The sequence below is a fragment of the Chelonus insularis genome, unplaced genomic scaffold, assembly GCF_013357705.1.
Source record: "Chelonus insularis isolate UGA/USDA-ARS -01 unplaced genomic scaffold, ASM1335770v1 contig_410_pilon, whole genome shotgun sequence".
NCBI lineage: Eukaryota > Metazoa > Arthropoda > Insecta > Hymenoptera > Braconidae > Chelonus > Chelonus insularis.
The window spans coordinates 142,329-169,400 of NW_023276567.1; the positions used below are offsets into that span (position 1 = coordinate 142,329).

At 32.6% G+C, this 27,072-nt stretch overlaps 8 protein-coding genes across 13 annotated transcripts; 3 read left to right on the top strand and 5 right to left on the bottom strand.

The window, feature by feature from the left end:
* Positions 1–8: 8 nt before the first annotated feature.
* Positions 9–2,367, bottom strand: LOC118069476 (uncharacterized). Its single transcript, XM_035087616.1, has 5 exons — positions 2,231–2,367; positions 2,017–2,135; positions 1,313–1,936; positions 853–1,239; positions 9–792 (listed from the first exon to the last, which is right to left on the bottom strand). Exons 2-5 carry the CDS (start codon positions 2,083–2,085, stop codon positions 202–204), a joined length of 1,671 nt encoding a protein of 556 aa, XP_034943507.1. The 5' UTR covers positions 2,086–2,135; positions 2,231–2,367; the 3' UTR covers positions 9–201.
* Positions 2,297–4,396, bottom strand: mRpL50 (mitochondrial ribosomal protein L50). Its single transcript, XM_035087621.1, has 4 exons — positions 4,137–4,396; positions 3,865–3,995; positions 2,756–2,958; positions 2,297–2,676 (listed from the first exon to the last, which is right to left on the bottom strand). Exons 1-4 carry the CDS (start codon positions 4,389–4,391, stop codon positions 2,441–2,443), a joined length of 825 nt encoding a protein of 274 aa, XP_034943512.1. The 5' UTR covers positions 4,392–4,396; the 3' UTR covers positions 2,297–2,440.
* Positions 4,397–4,484: 88 nt separating this feature from the next.
* Positions 4,485–17,126, top strand: skd (mediator complex subunit skuld). Of its 5 annotated transcripts, none has more exons than XM_035087608.1 (14): positions 4,485–4,624; positions 7,149–7,473; positions 7,698–7,866; positions 7,960–8,105; positions 8,192–8,639; positions 9,480–9,635; positions 10,333–10,915; positions 11,006–13,996; positions 14,087–14,278; positions 14,363–14,692; positions 14,833–15,171; positions 15,251–15,535; positions 15,618–15,889; positions 15,976–17,126. In XM_035087608.1, exons 1-14 carry the CDS (start codon positions 4,556–4,558, stop codon positions 16,106–16,108), a joined length of 6,438 nt encoding a protein of 2,145 aa, XP_034943499.1. In that variant the 5' UTR covers positions 4,485–4,555; the 3' UTR covers positions 16,109–17,126. The 5 variants fall into 5 exon arrangements, with proteins under 5 accessions (XP_034943499.1, XP_034943501.1, XP_034943500.1 ...); XM_035087610.1 differs by having other exon boundaries at positions 14,381–14,692; XM_035087609.1 differs by having other exon boundaries at positions 7,963–8,105.
* Positions 17,127–17,170: 44 nt separating this feature from the next.
* C1GalTA (Glycoprotein-N-acetylgalactosamine 3-beta-galactosyltransferase 1) lies at positions 17,171–20,115 on the bottom strand. The gene is made up of 6 exons (XM_035087617.1): positions 19,717–20,115; positions 19,407–19,578; positions 19,108–19,283; positions 18,814–19,021; positions 18,608–18,746; positions 17,171–18,525 (listed from the first exon to the last, which is right to left on the bottom strand). The coding sequence occupies exons 2-6, from the start codon at positions 19,435–19,437 to the stop codon at positions 17,976–17,978; spliced, it is 1,104 nt and encodes a 367-aa protein (XP_034943508.1). The 5' UTR covers positions 19,438–19,578; positions 19,717–20,115; the 3' UTR covers positions 17,171–17,975.
* A 129-nt stretch (positions 20,116–20,244) lies between these two features.
* Positions 20,245–20,955, top strand: mago (mago, exon junction complex subunit). The gene has a single exon (XM_035087622.1). It carries the CDS (start codon positions 20,418–20,420, stop codon positions 20,856–20,858), a length of 441 nt encoding a protein of 146 aa, XP_034943513.1. The 5' UTR covers positions 20,245–20,417; the 3' UTR covers positions 20,859–20,955.
* A 992-nt stretch (positions 20,956–21,947) lies between these two features.
* Positions 21,948–23,694, bottom strand: LOC118069478 (lysophospholipase D GDPD1-like). 2 transcript variants are annotated; one of them, XM_035087620.1, is made up of 7 exons: positions 23,342–23,694; positions 23,228–23,270; positions 22,964–23,145; positions 22,671–22,888; positions 22,472–22,605; positions 22,270–22,387; positions 21,948–22,179 (listed from the first exon to the last, which is right to left on the bottom strand). In XM_035087620.1, exons 1-7 carry the CDS (start codon positions 23,463–23,465, stop codon positions 22,036–22,038), a joined length of 963 nt encoding a protein of 320 aa, XP_034943511.1. In that variant the 5' UTR covers positions 23,466–23,694; the 3' UTR covers positions 21,948–22,035. The 2 variants fall into 2 exon arrangements, with proteins under 2 accessions (XP_034943511.1, XP_034943510.1); XM_035087619.1 differs by having other exon boundaries at positions 22,671–22,891.
* Positions 23,695–24,055: 361 nt separating this feature from the next.
* LOC118069484 (glyoxylate/hydroxypyruvate reductase A-like) lies at positions 24,056–25,674 on the top strand. Its single transcript, XM_035087631.1, has 3 exons — positions 24,056–24,344; positions 24,582–25,339; positions 25,414–25,674. Exons 1-3 carry the CDS (start codon positions 24,248–24,250, stop codon positions 25,543–25,545), a joined length of 987 nt encoding a protein of 328 aa, XP_034943522.1. The 5' UTR covers positions 24,056–24,247; the 3' UTR covers positions 25,546–25,674.
* trsn (translin) lies at positions 25,583–27,040 on the bottom strand. Its single transcript, XM_035087632.1, has 5 exons — positions 26,819–27,040; positions 26,552–26,651; positions 26,233–26,448; positions 26,084–26,163; positions 25,583–26,008 (listed from the first exon to the last, which is right to left on the bottom strand). Exons 1-5 carry the CDS (start codon positions 26,885–26,887, stop codon positions 25,745–25,747), a joined length of 729 nt encoding a protein of 242 aa, XP_034943523.1. The 5' UTR covers positions 26,888–27,040; the 3' UTR covers positions 25,583–25,744.
* Positions 27,041–27,072: the final 32 nt, after the last annotated feature.

Genomic DNA, 27,072 nt, shown 5'->3' on the forward strand with positions numbered 1-27,072 from the left:
CAAGTAATTTTTTATGAGTGTTAGAAGTTTAGTGATAATTGTCGCTCAATGTATGAATTGATATTTCTTGTGTGAATTTTTTTAATTTATATTTTATGAGCATGAGTGAAAAATGTAAATATTTTTCTATGTGGGCAATGATAAAATTATCATATTAATATTCACAAGAATAATAATAAAATAATTTATGTAAAAATATTTTTAACGATCTCTAATTTCTCTCAACAAAAGAACTAATTTTGGATTTACATTGGTGCCAGCAGATTGTAATCGTTGTTCAAGAGCTTCAAAATCTGCTTTTTCAATCCAAGTTGGTGAATCTAAATCTCTAGGTGGTAACGGACATAAAAGCCTTTCACAAACAGCGCAAATTCCACACCAAGTTCGAAAATTCAATGGTTTTGTAATTTCACCAATTATATCTTTGAATTTTTCCAATTGATCATTGTTCAAAGATTTTCCCATTACTTCTTGAAGAGCCTCCATGAAGTCATTAGGTGATATGAGCCTTTTTCCATCTAAATTTTCTTCATAAAATTTATTAAATGTTCTTCCAAAAATAAGTTTCCTTCCAGAAGTAATAAAAACATGTTTTTCCAAATAATCTAAAGGCGTTAAACGAGCTAGACTTGAACTGTTTAACAATTCAAATCTTGCACTTTGTCTAGAAAATATACGTGGTGCATTTGAAGGTGATGATAAAGATTGAAGTAAATTCGATCGAGATGAAGTTTTCAGATTACTATTAGTTTCTTCTTTGATTTTCAATGCTTCTTCTAAAGCAATTTTTCGCTGAAATATGAATTACATTAACTACTTTGAACGAATTAATTATAGACATAAAAATCTTACTTTTAAACGAAATTCTTCTTCAACAATATCTTTATCTAATTCCCTAACAAGGTGTTTCAAAATTTCAGAACTAATAAAACTCGAATTAATTATATCATCCTGGAGTACTGTTGTAATTTTTTCGGAGCAAGTTTTAGCTTCTCCAGTATTTCCTGGCTGCATTTGAGAGCTATTTCTACGTGATGTATCTTCAACCTGTGATACTTGAGTTTCTAATGGTTCTAACGGATCTCTTACTTCGTTTAACTGTCCATAACCAGATCCTCTTCGACATCTTCGTTTTTTTAAACGTTTTCCTCGACGTTTCAGAGGCATTTCATTGCCACTTTCACTTCTATCATCGTCATCTTCACCATCCTCATCATCATCTCGATTTGTTGACGCATACTGCAATGAATTGCATAAATTTTTTATTTTTAAGGTAATGTTTAGTTTTTTGTCGCAATTTATTCGGAATTACCTCTTCACTAACTTCTACAATTAATGGATGACTGTCTTGACGTGATTGTTGATGTCTTTGGATTAAAGGAGGTGTTTTTGAATACTCACTAGTTTTTCTAGGACTTGGTGGAGGTTCCAAAGTAAGCGCATGCCAGCTTAATGTCTCGTCTTGTTCTTGTGAAGCTGTTCTAAGATCTAGAATCAAAGTAGTACGTTCTCGAGGATTACAAGGAATGGGAATTTGATCACAAGGATTTTGATGTATAGCTATTGTTCCACTGGCTAATGTTGGCGTTGGAGTTAATGGTCTAGAATCAGTTTCAGTATATTTGCGAAAGAGTTCTTCAGGAACAGTCGTGGTAGTGTTGATGTTTATACTATTATTTAATTCATTTATTTCTCCGGAATCTAAAACAGTTCCTGCTAAAAGGGTAGATCTAATCATCTCCATTTCTTCCGGTAAGAGAATTGCTTTGCCTTCCATTGCCCATGATTCTTTTGCCCGCCGAATGAATTCTTTCGCTTCACAATCGGCAGGATGATTACACAACACAGAACAGCCATAAGGAAAGGGATTGAAGAGTCCAGCGAAAGGTCGAAGGATGAATGGTGCTGGATGAGCAATACTCAATAGTTCAATTTTCTGGAAGAATGCGTAAATAAATAAATAAATAAAAATAGATTACTAAATAAATTGAATAATAAACTAGTTGAGTGTTATACCTTGGATTTTTGTCTATAAATAGGATTTATGCGTGCTGCGATGAGACCTGTACTTGACGTTTCAGACATTATTATATGCTATGACAGGTCAATGCCTTTTATCCTTGACATTACTAATTCTATTATGAAAAGTACACTGTTATATATACTAAATTACATGAACTCTAGTCTCTTATAAACTAACAATATGATATCCATATGTATTGATATTTACACGTGTACAAATAGAAGACAGAGGGTTGCCACGGCACGATGGGTCGATTAATCTAGTTTCATCCCTTCCAAAATATTACTACGACGTAGGTTAAAAGTTTTATTAACTAAATTTTTTTTTATTGATCTTTAATGTTTATTTAGATAAACATTAGACATTTTATGACTTAGATATAAAATTTAAATAGAAGTTAACTGATTTAATACAAAATTATTCATAAGGATTTCCCAAATAGAAACCTGGATACTTCTTCTTGTATTTAATACTAGTAACAATCGTTGAACTTTTGGGGAAAGCTGTTTTTCCACCAAATTTCGTATCAGTGTCTGGATGAAATCGATGATAATTTTCTAAAATATGCAGATTTTGAGGCAATTCTATTTTCGTGATTTCGTTCATTGGTGAGTTTGTGTTTATTGGAGTTTTATAAAATTTCTCCACATCGCCTAAGTTGATTATAAGAATATTAATCAATATTGTTAGAATTTTTACTTGTATTTTATGTTTAAAAAATTGATTACTTACTGATAGTCTGAATTTCATATAAAATTGAATTTGGAATAGCATAGTTGAATTCTTTAGCACAGATATTAAAAAATTCAAATCTCTTTTGTAGATCATCAATTGTTGTTGAACTATTAGCAGATATTCCATTGTCTTTGCAAATTTTCTCTAATTTTTCTGATACATCAGAAGGTGGTTCATATGTTTTTACATTTCTAAGGAACCTGAAAAAATTATTATTAAATAAATAAAAGAAATTAAATATTTAATTGAATGATATGGATTGGAATCTATATGAAATAATTTTATATTTTTTTATTTGTAAAAAAGAACGTTTACGACTTATCTTTTTTTGTTCTTTTAAATCAATATTTTCCCCTACTTTTCGGGGAATAATCTCCATGTAGAATATGTAGTAAAGTATTCTGTGTAAAGTTTTCACATTTCCTCGGGAAAGGGGACCGAGAGTTTGAGAAATTGAATGATAAGAGGGAAAGGGACGAAAAGATCTTTCGAGAGATCGATGTTCGGACTCTATTATCCAGTGCTGCCCTCCCCATAACATTTTTCCAGAACGTTATTATTGTCGAGTCTGTGAAATCTTGACGTACATATATACATGTGCGATGTGTTTCTCAACCGTGTTTATTATTTAAATTAAATTTGTGTAATACATGCATGACGTAAAAAGATATTTTTCTATTATGTAATCAACTAAATAATTATCTTGTCTGTTCATTTGGCGAAAAAATGCTCCAATTTGTGAGAAGATTTTTATAATATTCTAAATGACAAGTGATAACAGTTAACTTTTATTATTGATAATCTTTAGAGGTTATATTATTAGAGTGAATTGTAAAAGGTGTATATTATAATATTGCAAAATATTTATAATTTTTTTTTGCATCTGTCTATGGTTTACTTGGACATCCCCGCCCCTGAAATGTCAAAGCTTCTGCGTATAAGTGCTAAAAGTCAATGGGGAAGGATTGGAGGGGGTGGCACTTCAAAATGGCCGTAGTTTTCACAGTTCGGCCGAGTTTGACATCGGTTCGACTTATTTCTAAGCCAATTTTCACCACAATGTCACGCGCGGGTTAAAATAATAATGTACAAATATTTAAACTCACCCTTTGGTTAACAAAGACTTCTCATCCCATTCCCATTTGGATTTAAAATAAACTTTAACTTTGGGTTGTAGTCTTTTATTATTGCTCCTGCCTCTTTGAGGCTTTGCGGCAGGGTAGTGACGTACTGGCGCCTTTATAAGTAAACACACACAGTGAGTTATTGAATAAAGCAAAATGGCATAAATGACAGTATAATATATAGTAACTGTGTGAAAAAATCAAATGGCAGTTAATGAATATAGTGGTGATGCACCATAATAAAAATAACAAACCGTTAAAAAGGCAAGAAGCGTAGTTTTTGCAAAAATCGAAGAGCCGACATTGCCATGCTTGATGAGCGCCGCCATCTTGAATACTCCGTGATTGAATAGTGATTGTGTGAGTGTATGAAGAGTGCATACATATAGAAGGTAGCAACGTAAAAGTATGAGTAATATTATTTGAACATTGCATTGTATAGCTGGCGCTGAGATCGTTGGCTGCCCTCCCGTCTGCTCCTGCTTGTTGTGTTCTGTGCAATCCGCCATTTTACAGTCGCCATTGAAAGGTGAAAATCCTCTTAAATGTTCTTGAATAACAGTAACGTTGTGGACGCATAATTAGTGCGGTTACAAATAAAGTGTCAATCGTGTGTAGGCCTTTTCTGGGCTTAGACAACAAGTGATAAAACGTTGTATACGATGGAGAAGCCATGACGCACCCGTCGCATCAGACTAACGGAGCCAGCTTGGAGGATTGCCACACGAATTTCTTCGCACTGGTGAGTACGCGAGTACGACCATAAACCCCTACGTCGCCAGTTTGTTTCACATAAAATCATACCCTGACCTTTCTCACATCGTTATCTTTATCATTGTATTGGAACCATCACTGATTCTCTCATCCTCTCATGAATGGCTGCTACCGACGTCTTGTTTCTAAAGTTGCTTTGAGGCGTTGCTTCTCGGCATCCTGGACCCGACATGATTTTTACGTTAGGATTCGAGTGATTGGTTTAGCTCTCTCTTACTCTTTTACTTAGCTGTGCTCTCTAAGTATAAAAAAAAAGACAAGATGAAGTATACAAGAGTAAAAGAAGAAGATGGAAAACACTTGCAGGCAAAAGATTCTCTAGAGATGTGTACAGATATTCATATACAGATAGCTATGTATGTATAAGTACGTGGGTATGTGTAGTAGAGCGAAAGAGAAACAGTAACGGTGGCGGCGATTGTTTGTGTATCGAGTATGCGCTTCCAATAGAGTTTCTACATGTAAAGGCATAGAATTTACGTCTCTACAAAGAATTTTCAGATGACCATCAAGCTTCAAAGCATACAATCAGATTGATGTTCATTTTTAATCCATCTTATTTCATTCTGATTGTTTCTGTAACAATTATTTTCAAGTTATTTAACATCGCATCACTATTTATCTGTTGTTTATTTTCTCTTACTGGCTATAATATCATTATAAATGTTCTATTGTTGTGATGTTAAATCATCAAGCAATGAAGAAATAAGACAATTTCGTTCTTCTACTCCTCCCACAGAAGGCGAATAGCGGACGTCGCTGCACCGTTGTCCGCTACTCGTAATATTACTTTCGCCTGCTGATAGACTACTGCTAGTTTCTCATTGTTTTGTTCTTACCGGTCTAGCTCTTCAAGTTATACTTTTACATGTTTCTCACAGAAATTGCTAGAAACTCTTTTTCGTCATTATCTACACAACTTTAACTTCATTAATCATATCAAATTTCATTTTTTTAAACTCCATTTTTTAAATGTATCATGTTAATGGTTTTTTTTTTTCATTAATTGATAATTATTTTTAGTCAATCTGATTAGACACTTTATTTGTTTACGTATTTCGTTTACTTGGCGCGATCTAACCTCCTTAGTTGATGATACGTCATCACTTAAGCTTCTGGCAAGTTTGACACTCATTACAATTCGTTAATATACATTCCCATTATGTTTGAATGAACATTTATTATTTTTTTTCATTATTCTGATCTTAAATGATAATGTTATCGTAAAAAATATATTACTAATGACTTAGTATTTCATTTAAATTATAATTTAGTAAAAACTTGTGTTTTTTTCCTTTAAATTTAATTATTTACTCATTATATTGACCAATTAAAAAATATTGATTATTTAAATCTTCATTTGAACAAAAAAAAGCCAGAATAACTAGTTAAATTTAAAGCATTGAATAGTTTTTATTGATCAGCACCTGGTGTTGAGGAAAATGGAGCAAACCGCTAGGTGAAAGCCTAGCCTTCTGGGGAGATGGAACGTTGAAAAGTACCTATACTGTGATGGTAAAGCCTTTATGATTTTCTTCCATTTCCCATGTTTATTTTTTATATAAATTTAAACAAAGATTCATAAATTATACATTAATTTCTTATGAATATTATCATAATTATTATTTTTATTCAAAGGAAATAAAAATATGATAATTTTAGAGAAGTAAAAAATGAGTAATTATTATCCTAAAACTATCAAAAATAAAGTTTATTTATTGTTTATCAAAATAAGTTGAACTTTTTGTAGTATTAATTGCTTCGCTTTCCACTCTCTTGTTTTGTTTAGACTGCCAGCATTGTAGATAAAAAAAAAAACAAGAAAAAAATGTGTAGACTATAGTCACGCGGGCAGTTTTGCACCTTCTCTTACTCCTGTATTGATCAACGTGAAGCTTGACAAATCGTCATACAGCATAACCTTCTTTTTCCCTCTTTCTTCATTTTTTCTTTTTTTCTTCAAAGATAAAATGATATTCTTGGTTAGATTTGGATTCATCAATTGACAATTAAATTTTATTTCTATCCATCTATCATCATCTGAATAAAATATGCGAATGTTTTTGTAAGAGATACTAGATTTTTGTAATCATAATCGTAAGGGTGGTACAATATGCGTTGGATTTGGTGTCACAGTTGAGTGAGTCATATAACAAAATCTCTCAAGTAGGCGAAGAATGTGAATGCACGTGAGAATTTGAAAGATATGTCGCTGGTAAAGCTAAAAAGCAAAGTTGCAAGAGCAAGAATGAGTGAGTAAATAAGTGAGTGAGAGAGCTAGTAAGTGAGCTGTCTCCTTGGAGGTCACGGATGAAAAAAGCGTACGTTAGGGTGCAATGTAACAGGTGCCGTCATCACGTTGTCTTGTTGAGCCATTTTTAGTCATTTCCTTCACTTATTCTATTATTTTCTATTTTTAAAATCATTTTATTTATTCATAAAGGCATAAAACAAGATGAATATTCTAAAATTGGATTAAATTGAAATTACAGACAGACCTATGTGGAATAAAATGGCGAAAACTCGTGTGGGGCGAAGTGCACGAGGGATTCGGGGGTACCCCCCTTGATGATCCAGTCTTGACGAGCTTCTCAAAGTGTCTAGCAGGCGACATACTCTGTGTGTGGCGACGGGTGGCGGCCACACCGACTATGGGAAGTACTGGTACTGGTGCAGGTGGCATCTTCGACCTGGGAATAGCACCATCTCCTGCACCACCACCTCTGTCACTTACAGCCGCTAAAGAACTTTGGATCTTTTGGTATGGTGAAGAACCCGATTTAAAGGAACTTGTTTCACCAGAGCTAATCAGGGGTGGTAAGTAACGTTCAATCACCCTATCTAAATACCTCCCCGGTATCCTCTTTAAACAGCTCGTTGACTTATCGATCGTTTTCATAGCCGTTGAAAGCCACGTGTCTAAATACAACCGGATGGAGTGTACTCTAGCAAATAATAATTGTATTTTTCAACTCTTATGAAGTTCTTTTTTCTTCAATTCAGTGATATTTATTTATAATTTTTTTTATTTGACTTTACAGAGAGTGAGCAAGGATCTTGGGAAAGCGGCCTGTCATATGAATGTCGTTCATTACTCTTCAAGGCTCTCCACAATCTCATCGAGCGTTGTTTACTATCTCGTGACTTCGTTCGCCTTGGAAAATGGTTCGTTCAACCTTACGACGGTTTCGAAAAGCATCGCTGTAACAGGTAAAATTGGATATCACATGCAATCTTAGTTAAATTGTGGGTAAAAAATGTTTTAAGAATAGTTGAATGCTAATTTCTATACAATTTTTATAGCAGTCATCTATCCTTCTCTTTTGCATTTTTTGTACACGGCGAGAGTACTGTTTGTGCAAGTGTAGACGTCAGGCAACATCCGGCTGTACGATATCTTACGAGGACGTGTCTTCAACGTACTCAAGCAACCCAAAATGGAGTTAAAGGTAAAAAACTTCGACGAGAATTTAATGTTTTTTAAATTTTTTATCCTGATGTTTATCTATTGTATAAATTCTTCTTTATCTTTCAGTTATACTTGCTCCTTATGGTCTAGCTGGTACCCTAACGGGTCAAGTTAGCCGAGTAGACTCTCAATTTTTAGATGAATGGCGACATTTTTATCCAATAAACAATAATAATGTTGAAGCTGGTCTTCCACCACTTGTGGAGGTGCTTGTTGGTGGTGTAAGGATGAGATATCCTTCGTGCTATGTTCTTGTTACGGATATGGACGAAATGCCTGTAGAATTACCACTTTCACCTCCGTATAGTCCTGCAGCGGCAGCTAATTATGATTATTTAAATTCAACTCAGCGAGATTTTAAGCCTTCAACAGAATTACCAGAACGTGTTTGGGCTGAATGTACATTGGGAACAACATCTTTATCAACTTCCAAAACAACAACTGAATCTTCCGTAGAGCTTGGTACCTGGACGTTTATTGATGCAACTCAAAAGTCTTCCTGCACGTGTTCTAAGTAAGTAATAATCACTTGATTTATATTACTACTGTGCATTAAATACTATATTGTTATTCAATTTTTCTATTTAAATATAACAAGTTACAATCATACTTTTTTTTTGTATAAAAGCATTAGAAGTCGATATCTTTAGTTAACTCTGAAGCTAATTTATTTGCTATGCTATGCGATCAATGTTGCACCAGTTAAATCGAGAAGCATGATTGTAAATGTGCCATAATGTTAAATAATTTTAATTCAATTGAATCTACACACTTGAGTCAATACAACAGAATTCAAGAGGTACCTGATGTGATGTCTGTGTATCAGTGGAGGGAGTACTACTATTATACACTACGTTATATTGTTTTGCATCGAAAAATGGTTTTAAACAAGTAGCAGTATACATTGAGTGACGTTTTTGTCTTTATTTTTGATATTGCATGTGAGACTCAGTCTCAGTATCATAGAATTATCATCATGTTCAATAAATAGTATAAAGAGACGTCACAAAGTATTGCATGTAAATCCATATCTCGATGATAAATCAGATCAATATTACGAAATCTTTTATCTTAGGTCTTCATTGTTTACAGTTAATTTAAACTTTTTTAGTATAGTTAGAATTATGATTTTAACGGATTCTTGAAGCAAACACAATATATATTTATATGATGTTTTAAAGATTAAATCGAGAAAAAAAGTCAAAAATGAAAAATCTGAAATAAAATTTTACATTTCAAGTAAAATGTCTGCTTTGTGAATCCGATATGAATTGATTAATAATTAATACGTGAATGAGAGTCGATGAGATAAAAAAGAAAAAATTACGAGACGTTGAAAACGCATCGGTTACAGGTGTACAACCCCCGGGGGTTGGAAGAGTCTGGCCTCCTCTCAGATTCAAAGGGAGAGAGTTGATAAAGGTGGACGGAGGGCCGTCGTACCTTTCCATCGACGCTCTACCATTCAATGGGATGCTTCTAGTCCCTCTGTTCTTACTAATGCCCCCAGGTGGGTATTTACCCCCGAGATTTATCAAAGAAATCAATTAAAAATTCAAAAAAGTCAACAAATCCATCGCTCATGTTCATTGATCGACAATCATCGGCACAATTTACACAATAATGTTGCAATTAAATTGTTACTAAAATTAAAATCAAATTGATTTTACATAAGCATTTCATATTATTGCTTCAAGATTAATAATTAATTTTTCAATAACATTTTTCAACTCAATAATTCGTAACGATCCTCGTAAGTATCGGCCTAACTTATATTATTATATCACGTATGATTAAATATAAATACTTTTGTGATTATCAGTTTTCAGTAAGTATAATATTTTAGTTGCATGCATATGTAGGGTAATTTTTGAGTTAACTTTCAGAATGTGACGAAAGATAACGAGAATCGTTACGTGCATGATTATATTCTAACTTAATGTTTTTCAGGTGGTAGTGCGACTGTTTCTTTATGCTAGTAATTCAGGGTTATATAATTAACTTTAATCAGTAATTTATTAATCCAATTATAATGAGCAATTTAATGCAGGAATATATACGCACATTTTAATATTATCAATAATTATTTCATCGCTTAACTATCATCACCATCATCTTCATTGTCAATTTGTTTATTTAACTTATTATTTTTCATTGTTTATTTTAATTTGACGATATTGATATATTGTTTTTAATGATTCATTTAGGTCGGTATTAAATAGAAGTACTGAAGCACCAAGTACACCACCTGATGGACCACCTTCTTATTCTCGAGGACCTCCAACTGGCGGGGATTGTCCTCCGGTACCATCCGTTGGTTCACCAAGCTCTCCAGCACCATCACCACTTCCAACTCCTCATTCAGAACCAGCTTCCGTGCCGCCGTCAGTGGATTTAACAATGCCTACGTTAAGTCCTCAACCACCACCAAATCATTCAACTACTGCCCCATCTGTTAATTCAATCCATGGACCCAAAACGACATCATCAATGTGCTGCAATAATAATCAAATAACAAATACGAATAGTGGACCAGCATTAAAGCGGCCTGTACTTTCATCGAGAGAATACGAAGGTGCGCTTTTAGAAGATGAGCATCCTCTTTCTTGGCTCTATGATTATTCAACTCAAGAAGCCTGGCTAAATCATCCTGTTAAGAGATTTAAACCATCGCCAACTGTTGGACCTATAAATCAACGTGGAAATAATTTATATGCGATGGTTAATTCATCTTCAAATCAATCACAAGTTACTAAAATGGAAATAAAACAAGAACCTGGCGTAACAATGGTAAATATTAGAAAAGTTTAAAAAATAAAAATTAATAAAATTACTAAGGAATAAATAACAAATAATAAAAATATTCTTTTCTAATTTTAGGATGAATGTGTGGGAGGACTAGAAAGACGAGAAGGTGAAAGGGAAGGTGATGAAGAAGGAACAGGTAGAACGGGCGAGGGAGAGGGAAATAGAAATGATCCTTATGAGTTTGACGTGACTGGAGAAGAGGAGAATGGGACGGAAAATTGTACGGGTGCAGATGGTTTAAGACGGCCGAGAGATGATCCTACAAAACCTGGTTCTTTATTTACTAATGAAGGTCTTCAACCATCCTACAAAGATCTCGATCAAATATTTGAAAATTCCGACGATACGTCTAGTGACGAAACAAATCTCAATCAATTACAAGTTCAAACACCACCTGGTTCCAATAAATCTGGAGGACTGCACGAGGACACTCGCCTCGATGGTTTAACTAAACAAAATAATCGTGGAGTAGGAGTTCTTCGTCCTGAAGAGCTCTCGAAAATGTTTCCAACGCCACCATCGTTAGAGCATAATCCGGTTGCTTCTCCTTGTCAGTTGAGTGATGCTCCAATCGACCAAACTGAACTTAATGCACCTCAACGATCTCTTCGTCATGTTCCTGATATTTATCCTAATATGGGATCACCTTTAGAAGAACCTATTGACGATTGGTCATATGTTTTTAAACCTCCTACAATTTGTAAACTTGTTGGATCATCAAGATATGCTCCTTTAACCAATTTACCTAGCCAATCTCTGCCACCCGTTACACTGCCATCACACTGCGTATATAGACCTGCTTGGCAGTGCAATAATACATCTTCTAACAGTTCAGAAAAAACATCTATTCATTCTTCATCAACTGGACCGAATTTAAAATCCAGTAATACTCCGCAAGATCAGCAACAAGACTCATCACATCAACCGCCTCAAGAACAACCTCCACAACCACCAATATCAACGATATCTCATCAACAATTGTGTCCTTCAAGTCCTGCCACAACAGTGGGTAATATTTATAGATCTGGTAGACCTCCTCCTCCACCGTATGACCAACCAAGTCCAGCAACATCTACAACTTCGTCTTACCTAAACAAAAATATCAATAGTATCGATGGTGATACCCCGGGTCCAACGCGTGCACCTGAATCAAATTCGTTAATAGTTAATATTCTTCTTGGTGACACTGCCCTTAATATCTTTCGTGATCATAATTTCGATAGTTGCAGTCTGTGTGTTTGTAACGCTGGCCCGAAAGTCGTAGGTAATATTAAAGGTGCAGATGCTGGAGTTTATCTTGCAGCTTCTTGGACAAGTGGTAGTGCTCTCTTTCAAGATGATGATCAAATAAGGTGCAATTGTGGATTTAGTGCAGTAGTCAATCGTCGATTGGCTCATCAAGCAGGATTATTTTACGAAGATGAAATGGAAATAACGGGTATTGCGGAAGATCCATCGGAAAAGAAGAAAGGTTCGCTCGGTGCAGTTGTCTCACCAGATTCTAAAACAGCTTTAGAAGGTCTTGATGTTATTACACCAAATGTTTTGGAGCTTTTACGTGAACAGTGTGCAATCATTCAGAGTTCTGCAAGTAGTTTATATAGGGCAGCAAGAATATATGCAATAAATAGAAGTCATGCCAATTCAACACCAACTTTAAATACATTAGAATTTAATGATGGTAATGAAGTATCTCTTGCTGCGTTAGATCAAGGAAAGCTTATAGATAATAATCCAATAGAAAGAACGAATAAAATTGTAGGCGTTCATCGTTGGGCTTTTATTAAAGCTCGTGGTCCACAATGTAGTGGGGATATACTTCGAATGATGGAAACACTTCAACCACTTCTTCAAGAAGCTGTTCTAGGATTTATGCAGAAAAAATGCACCAACAGAATGTGGGAAGCACCTTATACAGTATCCGGTCCACTTACTTGGAGACAATTTCATCGTCTTGCAGGGAGAGGAACTGATGATCGATGTGAGCCACAACCGATACCAGCATTGGTTGTTGGATATGATCGAGATTGGCTTTCATTATCTCCGTACGCTATTAGTTATTGGGAAAAACTCCTGTTGGAACCTTATGCTGGTCCGAGAGATGTTGCATATGTAATTCTTGCTCCGGATAATGATGTAGTGGTAAATCGAGTGAAATACTTCTTTCGAGAATTATCAACGACATATGAAATTTGTCAGTTAGGTAAACATACACCTATTACAAAGACGTGTCGTGATGGAATTATGCGGGTTGGAAAATCCGCTTGCCAAAAATGGTCAAAACAGCCAATTGACGACTGGTTTAAACTTCTGGGTGAAACGCAAATTGGCGAGCAATTAAGACTTTACGCGCAAGTTTGTTGTAATCGATTAGCACCATATTTAACTCAAGTTATTCAAGATCGTAGCTTTTTGGATCCTGCAGATTCATCCAACTCTAAACAATTACATCATCATCAACAACAATCTCAACCGCAACAATCACCGTCTGTACCACCACCCGAATCAATGCCAGCAACTCCTGATGGTACTGTTGTTAAAACTGAACCTGTTGGTGATAGTGAAACAGCTCCTAGTGAAACACCATCATCCAATACAACACCGAATGCCAATTCCACAATGGGTAACGTTACACCTGCAATTATTCCAACTTCTCCATCAAATACTTCGAATACGAATACGACAACATCATCAACAATGATGACAACATCAACAATGTCGACAATGATGAATACAACAACGACAGCCATATCAATGTCTACAGGAACTTCGGCAACATCAATGTCAGGGTTATCAGTTAGTACATCTTCAACGACGTCGTCATCAACAACAATGACAACAACGTCAACGACAGCGACTACAACGACCTCATCAACAACTATTGGTCCGGATGAAGAAGAAGTTGAACCTCCCTCAGTTGTTGTTTATATCGTCGAACCATTTACTTTAGGAGGTGCTGAAAATCCAGATCGTCGTCGATTAGCGATTCTAGCACTTTTAAGAGCATATTCATCAGCTCTTAATGCTATACCTGAAAATATAAGATCAAACATTAATGTTCAGGTATTTATATTACAATTAATCAAACATTTAAATAATAGAAAATAAAATATTAGAAACTATATAAATAACTATTAATTTTATTTTTTATAGTTAATATCTTTGGAAAGTATATTAGAACTAGGACGAGCGCGGGAACGACGAAAATTCCAAGACGAAATGCGTTCTTTAGCTCTAAACGTATTCCTCCAAGGTCGAAGATTATTAAATCATAATTCAACAGTAAAAAGTCTCACAGGTTTTGGAACAGCTGCAGCCGCAGATATCTTCCTCAAAAATAAAGATGTAAGTTTTTATATTAGATTAGAATTAAATTAGAAAAATATGTGAATTTTCGCATGAGATTCACGGTATTACCGTGACCTTAAGTTTCCGGATGACCTACAGGAAAGAAATAGAGCTCCTTATCGTCTATACACACCGGCGTATGTGCTTGCACCTCTACGAGCCAAGAGCGAAGCCCCGGAGTCCTTTGGCATTGCTGGTCCTGAAGAATGTGCGGTGCTTTATCTCAGTTATTGTCTCAGTGATGATCAATCACGACTTCTGGCAGTAGCTACGGATGATCGTGGTGAAATATTTGAAACTGCTACAATCAACATTGACGTGCCAAATCGTAAAAGAAGAAAACGTGCATCTGCCCGACGTGTTGGACTTCAAAAACTTATGGATTTTATTCTTGGTGTTATGTCGCAAGGCGTAAGTTTTATTTTATTTTGATGTATTTATTTATATTTTCTCTGTTATTTCCATGTGTTATAAAGCTTGAATTTTTTTATCATTACTGTTTTACTTTCATGTTTAGCTTTTATTTTTAATTATAAAAAAATTAATAACAGGTTCAGCCATGGAGATTAGTGGTTGGTCGAGTTGGAAGAATAGGACATGGAGAATTGAAAGGTTGGAGTTGGCTTCTTTCAAGAAAGGCTTTATCCAAGGCATCAAACCATTTAAAAGAAATTTGTGGCCAATGTAGTCTTCTATATCCATCTGCTGCGCCATGCGTGCTTAGCGCTTGTTTAGTATCACTTGAACCTGATTCAACTCTTCGTTTAATGGCTGATCAATTTACACCAGATGTGAGATTCAGCCAGACTTCCGTCAATTGTCAGTTGTCAACGCCTCAGGATGTCACCTGTACACACATTCTTGTCTTTCCTACATCAGCTACAACACAAGTAATATTTGTTTGCCAAAATAAATAAAGTTCTGATGCAATTCATAATTTATTAAAAATTATAAATATTGTTTTATCAGTCATCACAAACAGCGTTCCAAGAGCAACATATTAACGGTCCTGAATTAGGTGATGATGAGCTTTTTTCGGCACTCAATGATGATATGCCTGAAGGAATGGAAGGAATGGGTGACTTTAACGATATTTTTAACGTGTGGCCTGAATCTGGAGCTGGCGGTGGTCAAAGTCCTAGTGGTAGTCCTCATCGGCCTGAAGGTTCACCTTTAGGCGGTGATGGTGGAGGATCTGGGATGGGTAATCATGACGGACCTGGAAGTCCATTTCCTTGCAGCAGCACTCCAAGAGTATGTTTATCATAAATTATTGAAATATCCGTAATTAAAATAATTATCTTGCCTATAGCTTATAATTAACATCTCTTTACAGACTGCGATTGCCGATCAAACAGAGGAAGTCGGTACTCTTCTTCAACAACCACTTGCTCTTGGATATTTAGTATCTACAGCACCTACAGGACGTATGCCATCGTGGTTTTGGTCGGCATGTCCGCATCTTGAAGGTGTTTGCCCTGCATTCTTGAAAAATGCTCTGCATCTTCATAGTTCAACTATTCAGCAAAATAGTGATGATTTACTCCAACAACAGAGCGCACTTACAGCTCATCCACTCGATTCTCAATACACCACAGATGTACTCAGGTTTGTCTTTGAGTTTCTTTTTTATTGAAAATAAAGTCTCTATAAATATGTATTTTCTTTAACAATGTTTTAAATTCCGTTTACAGGTACGTGCTGGAAGGATATAATGCCCTATCTTGGCTTGCCGTAGACTCAAATACCAAGGATCGACTGTCTTGCTTACCGGTACATGTTCAAGCGCTCATGCAGCTTTATCACGCATCGGCTGCCCTCGTCTGACCCAGACCCACTCCCCTTGTGGTGCTTTGTGCACACCTCTCTTACGCACTTATTATCGTGATAACAACACTCGGGGCTTTACGGGCACAATTACTTTCATACGCCCTACCTCATTTTTCAATGTCAACAGTTACACATATTCACTCGCAATTTTTTAATTGATTCTCTATGAAATCATTGAAAAGACGACCAAATCCAATTATATATCGATCAATAATTATTTCCCGAATCATGTTTGTACACTATATTATATTTCTGTTGCAATAAGAGGAGAGGAGAGGGTCGTATGACAGATGTCGAGTGAAAATAAACCAAGAGAGGAGAGGGGAGGGAGAGAAAAGAGAAGGAGGAAAGAGTACGAATAATTTGCTAAAATTGTTGTCTCATCGTTGATTTAGATAGTTCAATTTCAAGAAAAAAAGAAAATATCTAGTAAAGGTATAATAGGATTATATAATTCAAGTGTTTTTAATTGTAAATTGACTTTTTGTACAAAGCTTTTAATTATTATTAGCGACAAAGTAATATAACGAATATTACGTTATTTTTTAATTTTGTATAGATAAATAATTTTAAAAAATCGATTATGAACAACAGAACGTACGATACTATTATGATAATATAATAGGACTTAACAACACTCTTATATCACACTCCCATCAAGTCTCTCTGATGTTTTCTTTTTCTTCTATTTTTGTTTTTATTTTTCACTATGGAAAATACCTTCATTCCATATGAACTTCAAAAATGGATCAAAACTACAATAAATAAACAAAAAAAATATTAAATAAAATTAGACATTAATTAATTATATAATAATTAGAGGAATCAGACCATCTAGGTCTTTTGTTATAAAAAATTTCTTAAAACCTGGAAGGGGCCTAGTCATGTTGACTAAACTACACTAAATTTTTGGATGAAAAAAGAGTAAATAAAATAAAAAACAACTGATGTTTTATTCATAATAGATGACCTTTATTATATTATTATATATAATAATTATTCTGTAAAATATTAATTATTTTTAAATAATTTATCGTCAAAAACATTCGGAATTTTAGACAATTATATGTATAAGTGAAACAATGTGGTGATGAATAGAAAAAAGATTAGAAAAAAGAGAGACAAACTTTTTCCTCCGCACTTTTGATTCCATAAAAAAATATGATGAAACATTTAGAGGATGCATGAAATTATTATTGAGAGATTAAAACTGGAGCATGTTTAGCGCGAGGGCTACGATGGTAAAACTGCGTCAGTTGCATAGTACAAATATTACTTGTACATAGAAATACCCTGATTCCTAACAGTTGGTTTATTTATTCACCAAAACGCCCTCACTCACTTTGTATCTATAGTATTTATTACTTGGGTAGTATATTATTATTGGGATTATTATATAACTATTATTATGAATATTATTAATTAAAAACAGTTTCGTGTATATATATACATATTATATATATTATTCTGCATTGTAAAAGTGTTGTTCTTTTTAATTATTCTATTGGGAATACGTGCAAAATTTGTATACGGATTCGTATCGAGATATTTTTTTAATGAAATGCTCGTCTTGTTTTTTTATTTTATAATTTAAAATTTTAAAAATTCTTTATTTATGTTTATATCAATGTTTTTTTTTCACCACAAAAACACGTTCTTTTCGTAATATACTCGTTAAAATTAATATTGAAAGACAAATATTTTTGAAAAAATTTCAAAATCATCATTGATATCGTTATGGCTACGTTTAATAGTAATTATATTTATTCACAGCTGACTAGCATTAAAGTTTATCTGTTTAAAACTTTAAATAATTTACATGATCGATAAAAATCGTTCTTCATTCATTCGTCAATTCATGCGACTAGTATTCCGTATCATTAGATGATTTTATTGTTGATGGCATGTCATATTCTACTTTATGTGTAATACCATATGGACGTAAATGGTATATTAAATATTCCAAGACATACATCATGTTTGGTGAGACATAATGAAAAGAAACAGCACTATCTGAACAACAATCTAGGCCATCTTTTGTTTCGTAATAAATGTATTTCCAATACCAGAAACTTTTGTCAACATGGTTTGGAATGAGATGATGCTCCGGGACAAAAGGAAAGAACCTGCCTCTCCCAAGAGGATCACGTGAATCCATTGCTTTGACTCCAACTTTTTCAAGACATTTCCCCATTTCTACGTCTTCAGCACCACCACTATCTGGACGACATTTGTTCTTGTCTGGTAAAGCTTCTTCAATAAACTTACGAACACTTTCTTTACTAAGTACGTAACCTGCTCCACCACTCATGTAGCCTTGTTTGACGAAAGGTTTAAACCGACAGCCAAAGTAGAGCGCTGATGACGGGTCATATGGTGATAACATATATCTTAAATTTTCTACTATCACATACCTAGATAAAATATATAAATCATTTTTAAATTATATTTATGACATATATTTTAATTTCTCAATTATTATTAAAAACTACATACGTGTCATCATCGGCTTTCATAAACCAATCAACGCCATCTTTATGTTTTTCATAAGCGTATTTAAAAGCCTCTTTGGTTTTTGCCCATAAATTTTCGCGTCCTTCTTTTACAGGTAATATTACCGTTGGTAGACTTGTGTCTGGAATTGTATGAGAATAAAAAAAAAGTTTAAAGAGGACATAAAAAATGCTGATAGTACTCTATACCTTCTGCTGAACTCATGAATAATAAAACATTGCAACGTTTTCCCCACGTTGCTTTTACATGTCGAGCCTTTGTCTGATGATTACTAGGATTGGTCATAATCCAACAAAGAACTCGAACTTTTTTAGCCATTTCTTGAGCAATTTTATCTTCATCTTTGTGGAATTCTTCATCATTTCCATGGAATTTTACATCAGTTTCCGGTCCTATCTGTTATTCGTTCATTTATGATAATAATTATCATTGAATTTTTTTAACTCAATAAAATTCATAGGATAAAACGACATAATAATTACCTCGGAAGTGAGGTCTGAATAATGATGAGGATCTCTGGATAAACTAGATCTACCGGGCACCCAGTTTAGCACATTCGTTACATCTTTGGTAGCCGTAATTAAAAGACATGCCGAGAAAAATCCAAAAATCATTCCAGCTGTAAGTGTCAACACAAATCGCCGGCCTCCACAGACAGCTATTAATACATTATATATCATTATAAACATGTGAATAACTGTTTTATCATTTTCGATGTTATCAATATCTCATCGAAACACGTATAACAAGTTGGAAATTTTTAATATAAGTATATATATACCATTTAATCCAAGAATTCTTTGCTGAACCATTGTATAATCCTGCTAAATAATGAGGTAGATAGATATTTGGTTTATCTATTTTATGCTTCATTTATCCATTGGTATAATATTGATTGGAAAAATACTCGAATAAATTAACTTCTCTGCTATTTGAGATCATAGTGCATTATTCTGGAACAATTACACAGACCATTAATATTTTCAATTAAACAATATTTTATGCCGAAAATATAATAACTGTCATAAATGTTTTTTTTTATCAAAAATACAATGCAAAATTGACTTCGCATTACAAAATTAAATATTTACCATTTTTTGTAATATATCAAGGTTTCCACTTTTTTTATTGAGCAAATATTTTTCACAATTGCAATGATTGAGCTTATTGCAGATTACAAAACATTTCTTTGTTTATTGCTCATTAATACGATTTATTGAAAAAACTGTTGAAGAATTAATTAAGTGTAATGTAATGAATAATACAAACAATTGTACGTTATGCATGTACTGTGATGATTAGAAACACAACAAAAATTACACACGTCATCACACACGTTTATATACTCAAAAGTACCCCCACATATGAAATAAAATTCTTGTCAGCGCTTTATCTACTTGTGTCATATCGTTCCGAATGCATTGACAGCTTTGTAAGTTAGGTAGCTTCAATATTTTTTGTGACATAAATGATTTATGTCATTATCGGCTTTTGTTATTGTGTGAGTGTCGTTCCATTTCATTATTTGCAAAGTTATAAATATCGACACTTGATAAACATTAATTGATTTTCTAATTTCAAAAATGACCGCAAGCGCTAGCAGCGGTGAACAAGTGAATGGTTGTCTACACTCTATGATTTTTTTCTATCAATGACACTTCACCATAACTTGCAGAAGCGTCAACAAATATCAGAGGAGTCAATTGTTGATTATTAAGTGAAAAAAACTCCAGTTACTGAATATTAGTGCTTGCTTCTAAACTGTAAATTATTAAATCATAATAAATCCAACATGTCGACAGATTTCTACATAAGGTACTATGTTGGTCATAAAGGAAAGTTTGGCCACGAGTTTTTGGAGTTTGAATTTCGTCCTGATGGCAAATTACGATACGCTAATAATTCAAATTATAAAAATGATACAATGATTCGAAAAGAAGCTTACGTACATCAGTGTGTAATGGAAGAATTAAAGAGGATTATTCAAGATTCAGAAATCATGCAAGAAGACGATTCCCTGTGGCCACAGCCGGATAGAGTAGGCAGGCAAGAATTGGAGATCGTCATTGGGGATGAGCATATTTCCTTCACTACTTCTAAAACTGGATCTCTTCTTGATGTCAATCAATCTCGTGATCCAGAAGGCTTGAGATGTTTCTACTACCTCGTTCAAGATCTTAAATGTCTTGTTTTTTCACTTATTGGATTACATTTTAAAATTAAACCTATATAAATGTTTTTCTTTCTAATTTCATGTATGTAACTTGATGAATGTATGAGTTTAAATGCTAATAAATTTATAATAACTACGAAATATTTGTTGAAAATCTTTTCATTGAAAAAAACTCTGTAAATCAATTTTTTTGAAATAATATCAATTAAAAAAAGATAAAAACATTGTTCGAAAAATTTTCTCTCTTCCTGTATACTTTCTCATGAGAAGTCAGATAAGAAGGAAGTGGCACTGCTGTGTATTTTTTATAGCTGAATCGCTGAGCACCGTAAACAGTAGTAGTACATGGTAGCTTATTTATTACGTACCAGTGTACAAGCTGTTGTCAATTTTTCTATTTATCATGGATTTAGTTTCTATATTATAGTTATAATATAACTAAATATTCCAAAGACTGATGAATTTTATTAGAAGGATAAAACAGTATTAAATAACGTAATTGTAAAAACCTTATTGGAGTGCAAATTAAAACTAAAAAATTGTGATAGGTTAGGTCTAACTCTGATCTACCGCCAAAAATTCAGTTGCATCAGGTGTTCCAATTACGAAAAGGAAAATGTCAGAACAAGAACAAAATGATAGAAGGTCTCCAAATCATGAGATAGTTATTCCAGATGCAATTTGTTCAAGAATGGAAGCTAAAACAACTATCATGTGTCTCGATTGTAACAAGGAAATACCTAATGGTAGTGACATAGCTAAACACTATAATAAAGATCATCCATCGACAACTACATGCGTTTACTGCCATGGAAAAATGTTCAATTATACTTACACGGTTGGATCTAATAAACCAAAAATCGTACCATATCATCAATGCTCTTATACAAATGATACATAATGAAAATTACTTATATTATTATAATATTTATTTTAATCATGACAATTGACACATGACACAAACTTGTTTATGAATTTTTACATTCTTGTATGTATATATATATATGAAATTCGATAAGAAATAAATATTTATACAGAAATATAATTAACAACAGTAAATAATTATATGGTAAATCAATTTTGTACTGATTCTTATGAAATATGTTTTATGATATATTAGTAGTCAGGTAATATGATTGATTATTGATATTTAATGTGCAGTATAAAGACTTTATTTGGTGTAACATCAATGGTTGAAGCAGTTCTTTGTAATACTGTCTAATAAAATAATGCTTCCTTAAGTGTGCGAGTACTTTTCTTCACGTTCTTTATTCTCCAAAAATTTTTTTAGTCTTGTTGGATAGTCAGTCATTACACCATTAGCTCCAAGTTTAAAAGCTTGTTTAAATTCTTCCTCTTGATTTAGAACCCAAAAGTAAACCTAATATAATATTAAATAGTAATTTTAAAAATTATTATCAATAAATTACAAAAATCTACATTTAGTTAGTTGTACTTATAGTGACATTACATGAATTCCTCTTCTTTGTAAGTGTTGGAATAATGATGGCCTCATTAACAATATATTTATCATATGACACACTATTGTTTCAAATGGTAAAAATGATTTCAAAGGATTTCTTCTTTTCCTAAAATCAAAGAAAATTTTTTCTATTATGGATAAAATAAAAATTATGGTATAAATTGATTAATTGAAGTTAATTTAATTTTACTTGAGGTAAATTGAAGGTAAAAATATCTCCAAGTGAGTCTCTTTGAAAGGTACAAAAGGCAGTAAACCAGTATACATCAATAAAACTAGATAAATCACACGTTTCATAGAAAATAATAAATTTATATTTGGATTCTGAAAAATAAATATTTATATTACTTAATATTCAATTTTAATAGAAATTTTTCAAATTTACTTACAACATTATAACATTTTTTCGTGATTGCATCATTAAAATTACCCCATACGGTATACTCTTCACGATTATATTTTTGTATAAGTTCTGATACTTTCCTAATCAGTTCATCATTATTGACTTTTATATCTATATTGATTGGTACTTGTGGAAATGCCTCAAACACTTCCTTAAGAAGTGGAATTCTTCGATCATCATTTTCCGATCCAATATATTCCACGTCTACTGATGAAAATCTTAGATTTCAATATTAAATAATAAATGCATAATAGGTAGTAATTATAAAAAATAACGTACCAGGATCAAAATCAATTGGTATTGATGTCTTTAACAAAGGTAGTTCATTATAATTTAATTGGCAGATATTTTTATTTATTCCAGTACATCTGAACAAATTCTGGTCATGGGAAACGACAACTTCTCCATCTTTTGTTAAATGACAATCTAATTCTAACATATGTGTACCAATGGCCATGGCTCTAAAGAAGAAAAACGTTTAAATATAAATCATGTAATCAATGAAGTATCTTGTATTAGTAAATTTAAAAAAAAAAAAATTACTTTTTAAAAGCATTCATAGTATTCTCATAGCTCTCTCCAGCACCTTTAATGTTCATAAAAATTATTATTAAATTAATTATAAAATGTCAAAGTTAATATTTTTAATTTACTTACCTCCTCTGTGGCTGATGTGTTTACAAACAAATTTTATTTTCTTTTTTTTATGAATAAGTAACGGATATTTAAATAAAATTACAGACGTGAGGACGTATCCTCCTAACAGTGTATAAAACAACATTTTATCAATACTTAAATGATCAATTAAAAAACATCACGACAAAAATGCAAACATTATCACAAGTCATGATAATCTTTATCATAATAGTTACAAAACGTAACGTGGTTTTAAACCAATAACAGTTCAACGCCTTAATTGTTTTAACTCCGTCTAACTACATGAAGCTTTTGTTTGTTAACTCATTTGGATGAATTTGTTTATTCGCAAGGTTAGAATTGACCAATCATAATCCCAGAAAGACATCTGTTGTCAAAGAGCATTCAAGCATGTGTCATAACAGCAGTAAGTTAATTACTAGGCTCTAGATGTCATTGTGACTAATTTCTATTGTTACCGGGAAATTTTAAAATTTTTTTAAATATTTTAATTTATGAGTAGATTAGAAACTAATCATCACCAATTAATAAAATAGCAATTCTGGTAATAAATTCAGATAAATTTATTTTACTCTTGATGAAGTAATTAAAAATTCGTAAAATTAATTGTGACATTTGTGTTGTTATTTGCAACAATATGATATCGTTCTAATTCATTCTAATTACAAAGGCCATTTTGTATGCACTATTTGACTATTGCAGTAGGTTGTGCATCAGACGTGGGTATATAAATAACGTCAATGCAAATAAATTAGTAATGCAAGCGTTTAATCGTTTTACATTAGGTTAACGACAACAGTCGTCACAAAAGTTTTGTTAAAATTTTTAATTAAAAGTACAAAAATTTTTCTAAACATTGCAATAATTAAAACTCATCATTACTTATTGAACATAAAATAAACAACAATGCAACGTGTAATTGTTTTTTCACTTGCTCCAAAATTGGCGGAATACGTTCGATCAATTTTACCTCAAGTTATAGAAGTAATTGAAATTCCACCAGGTAATTAATTTAAATCAATTGAATTTTATTGTATTACAAAAATTCTTTAATGAGCTATTTACTTCAAGTACATGATTGCTTTTCATTATACATAATTTTGAAAACCACTATTTTCTGCAAATTAATTTCCTGATTAAATGTTACTACGATCTATTATCTCTCATGCGTGTCTAAGAGTTTTTTTCCGATTCTTGCTCTTGAAATGAATCAGCTTTATTTATCAAGTATCTCTTTCAGATAAAATAGAATGCTATAACGACCTTCAAAATGCTGAAATAATGATAGCAGATTGTGCTGCACTACCAAAGGTTTATAATCAATTAAATTCTATTAAATGGATTCAATCAACATCAGCTGGTGTGGAGCCTCTTTTGCCTTTGTTTCGTTTCAATGGAAGATTTGAAAATCTCGTTGTCACTCGTTTTGTTGATGATATTTATGGATTAGACATGGCTGAATATATTGTAACACAGATCGTAAATCACGAAAGACAACAATGGAAAGAGTACGAAAGTCAAAAAAGAAAGCACTGGACTGTAAATGGTATGTTTAATAGTAGGCGATTGATTGGTGATCTGAATATTGGCATAATGGGACTTGGAAATCTCGGAAAATCAGTTGCTAAAATATTGAAAACATTTGGAGCGACTGTTTGGAGTTTAACTCGAACACATAATCCAACTGTCATTGCTGAAACTGCATCATTTGTTGATCATCACAGAACAAATGATTCATTAACAGAATTTTTATCAAATTGTGATTACATCATAAGTATACTGCCTGCAACACCACAGACAGATGGCTTCTTAGATGGGGATGTTTTGAGTTTTTGTCAACAAAGAAAGTCAGTACTTATTAATGTTGGCCGAGGGAATATTATTTGTGAAAATACGATTATACGTGCCTTAGAAAGAGGATGGATTTCAGCGGCTGTTTTAGACGTTTTCCCGGTTGAGCCTTTACCACAAACAAGCCAATTGTGGGATATGCCTCAAGTAATATCTTTGTAGATAAGATTCATCTGCTTAATTAAAAATAAAATATTTATAAACATTTATTTCTCTTGTAGATAACAATCACACCGCACAATGCATGTTCAGTGAGACCTCAAGCCATAGCTAAACTTTTTGCAGATAATTATAGAAAATACATTCAAGGCGAATCATTACCAAATACAGTAGACTTTAATCGAGGATACTAACAATAACTTACTGCCTTTTTTAAGTTACCACAAGATCAAGTTTATTAATATTATTAATACATAGGTCAGTATACAAAATAACGTTTATCAAAAGTATTTTTATGGAATTTTATATAAGCTAACTGAATAAAATAAATACTTCATTGATGAATGAATCATCAATATGTATAAAATAACGAAATAAGCTTTTATTTATTAATTATTGAATTTGTTGTGAATCAGTTGTGGGTTCTGTTATCATACGATCTTCTTCTACTCCTGGTTTCAGCCCACGAATACTCAAGTCATAAACAACTTCTTCAATTTTTTTAACGTCATATTTAAGAACATCATAGCGTTTTCTTAAACCATCATTTTTTAAATTTAATAAACGAAAACCAGAATTTAAATCATTCACAAAACGTGATATTTCTATTGGTCGATTATAATTACCAGAAGTGACACTATTTACAGCAAATCTTGTCTGAAAATATAAATGATCAACCAAAATTATGTGAAATCGAATTAAAAGTAAAAAGTAGAATTCAATTAAACAAACCAATTCTGATGCTAATTCAAGCAAACCAATCAGATAATCTTCAATATCCAAATGAAAACCTTCTTCACGATTATTTTTTACTGAAAAAACAATCATGATAAGAAGATTATGAAAACGTGGCTTTTAAAGTTTATAAATAATTAACTTACAACTCAAAAATTCTGCTACTACTTCTTTAGTAACAAGAACTTTCACTTCTAAATAAATTATTAAAGATGCCAAAAAACATAGTCGTTGTGTTACATGACGCCATTGATCGTAGAAACGGTAATATTGATTTTGGGGTACGATTTTTGCTAATTCCCCATAATATTGACGAACATCTTCAAAATGCACTCGTGCATTATTACAATACTGTGATACAACTGCGAATCACGAATTATTTTGCTTATGATTATAACTTATGATTTATCAAATAAATGTATTTTATTATATTACAGTTATGCAATTTAATATAAGGAAACTTACTTATGTTTTCCTCAACAGCATCTTTTTTGTGAATATTTTGTAAGATAATGGCAATATCACGTGAACACTTTTCAATTTTTCTCACAACTGTGCGAATTTCCTGTTTACATTACGTGAATTTGTAATGTAACAAAAATAGCAATTATTAATATATTTTTAACCATTCTTAAAAAATTCAAGCTTACGATAAGATAATGTTTAATTTTTGCACAATTTTCATGAATATTATATCATACATTATCATATTTATAAAAAAAAACGTAATACCTCACGTATATCTTGTTCATTATTTAAATAGTCTTGAAATAAATTGAATATTTCAGCAACATTAGCCATATTTGTATAAATAATTTAACAAAATTATAACATAATAAAATACTATTTTCGTTATGTTTATAGTTCTAAGCTTTACAAAGTTTCAGTGAACGAGAAATAAATATGTTGACAACCCACAAATTCAAGAATGAAACGTGCTTTGATCACTACTATCATAACCTTCTTGAAAATCATTTAATGTGTTC

Coding starts and splice junctions, on each gene's coding strand:
- LOC118069476 (XM_035087616.1), bottom strand. CDS start 2,085: ATGTCTGAAACGTCAAGTACAGGTCTCATCGCAGCACGCATAAATCCT. Junction 1,240..1,312: donor TTGTAGAAGTTAGTGAAGAG/GTAATTCCGAAT, acceptor AATTCATTGCAG/TATGCGTCAACAAATCGAGA. Junction 793..852: donor AAGAAGAATTTCGTTTAAAA/GTAAGATTTTTA, acceptor TTCATATTTCAG/CGAAAAATTGCTTTAGAAGA.
- mRpL50 (XM_035087621.1), bottom strand. CDS start 4,391: ATGGCGGATTGCACAGAACACAACAAGCAGGAGCAGACGGGAGGGCAG. Junction 2,959..3,864: donor AAGTCTTTGTTAACCAAAGG/GTGAGTTTAAAT, acceptor TAATTTTTTCAG/GTTCCTTAGAAATGTAAAAA. Junction 2,677..2,755: donor ATATGAAATTCAGACTATCA/GTAAGTAATCAA, acceptor TAATCAACTTAG/GCGATGTGGAGAAATTTTAT.
- skd (XM_035087608.1), top strand. CDS start 4,556: ATGACGCACCCGTCGCATCAGACTAACGGAGCCAGCTTGGAGGATTGC. Junction 4,625..7,148: donor ACACGAATTTCTTCGCACTG/GTGAGTACGCGA, acceptor TTGAAATTACAG/ACAGACCTATGTGGAATAAA. Junction 8,106..8,191: donor AACCCAAAATGGAGTTAAAG/GTAAAAAACTTC, acceptor TTTATCTTTCAG/TTATACTTGCTCCTTATGGT.
- C1GalTA (XM_035087617.1), bottom strand. CDS start 19,437: ATGGTTCAGCAAAGAATTCTTGGATTAAATG. Junction 19,022..19,107: donor ATTCAGACCTCACTTCCGAG/GTAATTATTATG, acceptor AACGAATAACAG/ATAGGACCGGAAACTGATGT. Junction 18,747..18,813: donor ATTCATGAGTTCAGCAGAAG/GTATAGAGTACT, acceptor ATACAATTCCAG/ACACAAGTCTACCAACGGTA.
- mago (XM_035087622.1), top strand. CDS start 20,418: ATGTCGACAGATTTCTACATAAGGTACTATGTTGGTCATAAAGGAAAG.
- LOC118069478 (XM_035087619.1), bottom strand. CDS start 23,465: ATGTTGTTTTATACACTGTTAGGAGGATACGTCCTCACGTCTGTAATT. Junction 23,146..23,227: donor ACTATGAATGCTTTTAAAAA/GTAATTTTTTTT, acceptor TTTCTTCTTTAG/AGCCATGGCCATTGGTACAC. Junction 22,388..22,471: donor TTACCTTCAATTTACCTCAA/GTAAAATTAAAT, acceptor CTTTGATTTTAG/GAAAAGAAGAAATCCTTTGA.
- LOC118069484 (XM_035087631.1), top strand. CDS start 24,248: ATGCAACGTGTAATTGTTTTTTCACTTGCTCCAAAATTGGCGGAATAC. Junction 24,345..24,581: donor AGTAATTGAAATTCCACCAG/GTAATTAATTTA, acceptor TATCTCTTTCAG/ATAAAATAGAATGCTATAAC. Junction 25,340..25,413: donor AATTGTGGGATATGCCTCAA/GTAATATCTTTG, acceptor TTTCTCTTGTAG/ATAACAATCACACCGCACAA.
- trsn (XM_035087632.1), bottom strand. CDS start 26,887: ATGGCTAATGTTGCTGAAATATTCAATTTATTTCAAGACTATTTAAAT. Junction 26,164..26,232: donor AGTAGCAGAATTTTTGAGTT/GTAAGTTAATTA, acceptor TTGTTTTTTCAG/TAAAAAATAATCGTGAAGAA. Junction 26,009..26,083: donor TTGAATTAGCATCAGAATTG/GTTTGTTTAATT, acceptor TTATATTTTCAG/ACAAGATTTGCTGTAAATAG.